Raw genomic sequence first — 4,686 nt, 5'->3', positions numbered from 1 at the left:
TGCCAGAGGGACTGCAATCAATTCACCGGGTAATAAAAGTACCTTTACACCTACCCTTTTTTTTAGTATGACTAGACCCAATAGATTGTATCACTATACCCAGAACTTGTTGTCTACCTAGGGATATGCCATTTACGGGGGGAGCTAGTCAGAGATTTGGACTTCTTAAGCCAATCCTAGTACTGGTCTTACTTATTACTGCTATAAATATTCTAACGGGTAGAATGATTAGCTCTTAGACCTGTTCAAACTCTGTGACAGGTTAGGACAACTATTGTTATAAATGATAGGCCTTTCACTTCTTTGCTTGGTAGCTCCGTCTTTTATAATATGCTATAGATTATCAATACATCTTTCCTTTGCACTGAAAGCTGGCTAGCCTAAAATCTCTACTTGAACTACTGAAATGGGATCTAGCCTTTGGGCTTAGTTCAGAGTTCTGCCTTCTAGGCTTCTTCCTTAATCAGGAAAAGCCCTTTACGCTTTGAGCCGGGTATGAAAAAAGTGAATCCGGATCCTTCGCCACCTTCTCTCCTTGGTTCTGAGATTGTAAGGATTTCTTCCCTCTTTCTCTTAAAATTAAACCGGCATACTGAAATCGATTGCACTAAGGGGCTTCGATTTTGCTGAAAGAAGGACTTCGTTGAAAAATATAAAGATATTGGTTACATCTCGCGTACTTGCCCATATTACTTATATGGGGTGACCCACTTCTACTTACGCGGATTCCAAAGCCGCTCCCATTCCTCAAAGCCCGGCAGCAGAGTCAACCCCTCCTTCGGTCGGTTCATGAGCTGCCAAAAGCTAACTCTACGCTCGGTAGCTACCGGATCTAATGCACCATTCTTCGGCCTATTACGAACAGTTTCGATGTCCCAGATCGTCTTGTGTTTCATCAATCTTCGGCAGGAGTTTGATGCGGGGATTCCCAGCTGTAGTGGGCATCGCTTGGAAATCGAAATAGTAATGGTATTGCCTACTCATGTTACTGATCATTATACGAACTAATGCCTTTTCTGGGGGGGGACGATCAGCTCATATCTATTTATTTATATAATTTTAGAATTAGAATTGATTCTTTCCCTCGGGGAACGAAGGCTATAAGAGAATCAGTAGCTTTGGAAAGGAAGTAAAGATGAGCTCTCTTCTGACCCTAAGGGCTAACTGAACTCACTTGAAAGAGGGAGACAAAGATGTGAACATGAAGTTCAGAAGTTCCCCAGACGTGGGGACTAGGGACGGAGATTCTTTGAAAGAAGACCGCTTTGCCATGAAGTGCGGTTGAAAGATCGGATTATAATAAGCTTTTTCTTTTTTTTGCCAGAGAAAGAGAAGAACCTACGACTGTGGAATGCTTCTTATATGTTCGTAAAATAGGAACTCAAAGTAAAAACTAGACTTTGTCTTGCAAACTGACTTCAGCCATAGTGAACAGGGGAAACTGCTCACTTTGATAGCCCTACCCTAGTGTATGCACTCAAGCAGAGTAGACGGCACGCGTCACCAAGCATACCGCCCGAGGTTAAGGGTTCATCAGCGAATGGAGTTAGGCCCATTTCCTAGCCTAGTTTTAAGCAGAACAGCACCATCCTAGTCCAGAGCAGTACTTCTCTTATGGGCTCGAGGCAAGACAAGCAGCCCGCTTCGCTTCCTCAATTGCTCAAGGAACAAGATGAAATAATGCTTATGTGGAACGTCTTCTGGCGAGGCTTGGGGATTAAACCAATATCTTTCTATTTGAAGCAGTGTGCGGTATGCCTTAAATTCAACAAGCATACGCTGGCCAGAATAGTACTTAGATTTCCGTCTCTGTTTAGTTTAGCTGACTCGCTCGGGATATCCTCACATCATTCCGGCATTTCACCGTCAGAGGATCCGATCCTTAAAGGTTATTCCAAAAGTGATTTGCTTGTCCAGTGGTACTTGTCGCTTTTCTCCGAAGGCTATTGAATTAGCTAAACCACGTGGGTGGCGGTTGTCCATGGATGTCCCTTGGGCCTATTCTTCATCGGATACGAGAGCAGGAAGAGCTTCTATTCCATCAACACCTGTTATTCCAGCAACAGCTCTTACTGTAACAGAACTAGGACCATCAACTCCAACTGTCCTTATAGGCGAAAGCCACCTCCTTGACAGATTACGGAGCTACCCAGCTTCTCTTCCAAGTAGTAGAAAAACCGCCTTTCACCCGCTTCTCTAAGGAAAAAGTCTAATGTCATGTTGAGAATCTAAAGGATTGATCGAAAGGCAGTGATTTCGACCTAGAGTGAAGCTTTGGCTTTCGGCGGCTATTAGATACGGATTGACGAGTTGACCTAAACGAGTAAGAACAATTGTTGGAACGAGATTGATCACTGAAGAAATGCTAGCTCCTTCTTCAACTCCTGGCCCGGCAAACTCCGATCAATCACTTCCTTGTCCTCTTCCTACTATGGATGCCCCCTGCTCTTATAATTCTATTGATCAAACCGTTTGATGACATAGAGACAGAGATTCCTAAGAGATTATTTCTTGCAGCCTATAACAGCTGATTCTCAACTATTCTTGCCAACACATTCCGACTACCCTATACTATTAGGCTCCCACAAAGGCTGAAGAAGACTCCTACCCTCCCCTTCTCAATAGGGCCTTAAGCTAGACTGAACTGACTGTAACTCGCTCAATCGGGCGCAGCGCATTAGACTTAATTAGTGTTTGTTTTGGCATTTGTAGCAGGAGAATAGGAAGAATTGAATTACAAAGCGATATTATCTTATAAGCAGAACTAGCGCTTAAGGTGCCTAAGCGGGGGAAGAAGTAAAGTCTCATCCCTTGACTACGAAACCGAAACTAAGCGGCTATTCTTCATATCGAGAAATGAAGTGAGAAGGATTTCTAGCTAGTCTTCCTTATAACCGGGTAAATGACTTAACCAATCGAGTTGTTCACATTCAACTATGGCAATTCTTGTTAAGAGCTGAAACCAAGAGTTCAGAGCGGCCAAGCGGAATCCTAGTTTCTAAAAGCACTCATTCCCTTAGGATAGGAGCATTCGTTAGCTAATCTTTCTACGCTTAGATATCTATCTATTATTCTCCCTTTCTATTCCTCGGTAAGCGGACCGTGGGAGCATGAGGGGGGGCGGTATCAGCTTTTGACTGATAGAAAGCATCTCTCTTTTGTCCCTCCTGACCGAACCCGAAAAGAATAACTTTATGCCACTTTGTACACTTTAGTGTAGGCACCTTCTTTAAACGTGCCAAGCTGTGGAAGAGAGGTGCCAGGGGAATCAATGCTCTCAGCTGAAACAGGGCTTGAAGCCTTCGAAAAACCTTTCTGCTCTTTTCTTCCTATCGGGTGGCGTCAACCGGACTGAAAAATAGAATAGCTGATCGAGCTCTTTGGTACGCGGCTAACCTTTTAAATTGAGCTGTTCTTGCTACTCCCATAAAATAAACTAAATAAATTGGGTGGGTAGGATAAGGACTCTTATCATACAGCTCTTTTTCTTGTTCCACTAGCTAGGACAAAATTATCAGATGTCCCTTTCGTTATTACAACCTTCTTTTTTGATGTCAAAGACCAGAAGCTATGCGGAAATTTCCATTGGATCTCGGTTGTTCTTTTCAGCGATGGCTATTCATTTAAGTCTTCGGGTAGCACCATTAGATCTTCAACAAGGTGGAAATTCTCGTATTCTTTATGTACACGTTCCTGCGGCTCGGATGAGTATTCTTGTTTATATCGCTACGGCTATAAACACTTTCTTATTCCTATTAACAAAACATCCCCTTTTTCTTCGCTCTTGCGGAACCGGTACAGAAATGGGTGCTTTTTTTACGTTGTTTACCTTAGTTACTGGGGGGTTTCGGGGAAGACCTATGTGGGGCACCTTTTGGGTGTGGGATGCTCGTTTAACCTCTGTATTCATCTCGTTTCTGATTTACCTGGGTGCACTGCGTTTTCAAAAGCTTCCTGTCGAACCGGCTCCTATTTCAATCCGTGCTGGACCGATCGATATACCAATAATTAAGTCTTCAGTCAACTGGTGGAATACTTCGCATCAACCTGGGAGCATTAGCCGATCTGGTACATCAATACATGTTCCTATGCCCATTCCAATCTTGTCTAACTTTGCTAACTTCCCCCTCTCAACCCGTATCTTGTTTGTTCTGGAAACACGTCTTCCTATTCTATCTTTTCTCGAATCTCCTTTAAGGTATGAAATCGAAGCTCGAGAAGGATAAAAACTTTGAGTGGATTTATACCTGGCTGTTTTCACGCATCAAAGTGAAACCGTGTTAATACATTTCAGGGAAGGACCACGTACCTGGTTCGGAAAATAAATAAAGTCTCACACATCCTCTTGTTCCCAAGAGTCCTATTTGCTTTCTTGATTGGTAAACCCAACCAGCTATTTACAACAAACAAGTCTTTCCTCTTGTTGGGGGGAGCAGTTCAAAAAGAAATAAACCAAAGCAAATGCCATTAGATGAACTCTTAAACGCTGTAAAGCCCTTTTTACAGTGGGGCACAGAAGAACCTATACAGTTAGAGAGCACAGAAGAACCGATACAGTTAGATCCAGGGACGCTACCACAGGTTCCCGGGAATCCACCCGTGGAAGTCCCTTCTTCCTCTTCGGTGGTCGAAGGGGAGGTCTCCCAAAATGACCTTTGGGCGGCTGTGGACAGTGCGGAACGCCAG

The 4,686-nt window shown here is 43.6% G+C and overlaps 1 protein-coding gene across 1 annotated transcript; it reads left to right on the top strand.

Moving 5' to 3' along the window:
- Nucleotides 1-6: 6 nt before the first annotated feature.
- LOC101490171 (putative cytochrome c biosynthesis ccmC-like mitochondrial protein) lies at nt 7-4,464 on the top strand. The gene has a single exon (XM_027334331.2). The coding sequence runs from the start codon at nt 3,519-3,521 to the stop codon at nt 4,224-4,226; it is 708 nt and encodes a 235-aa protein (XP_027190132.1). The 5' UTR covers nt 7-3,518; the 3' UTR covers nt 4,227-4,464.
- The last annotated feature ends 222 nt before the right edge of the window (nt 4,465-4,686 follow it).

The sequence above is a fragment of the Cicer arietinum genome, chromosome 5, assembly GCF_000331145.2.
Source record: "Cicer arietinum cultivar CDC Frontier isolate Library 1 chromosome 5, Cicar.CDCFrontier_v2.0, whole genome shotgun sequence".
NCBI lineage: Eukaryota > Viridiplantae > Streptophyta > Magnoliopsida > Fabales > Fabaceae > Cicer > Cicer arietinum.
The sequence above is the reverse complement of the archived record's forward strand: the minus strand, read 5'-3'. Positions and strand labels throughout refer to the sequence as shown.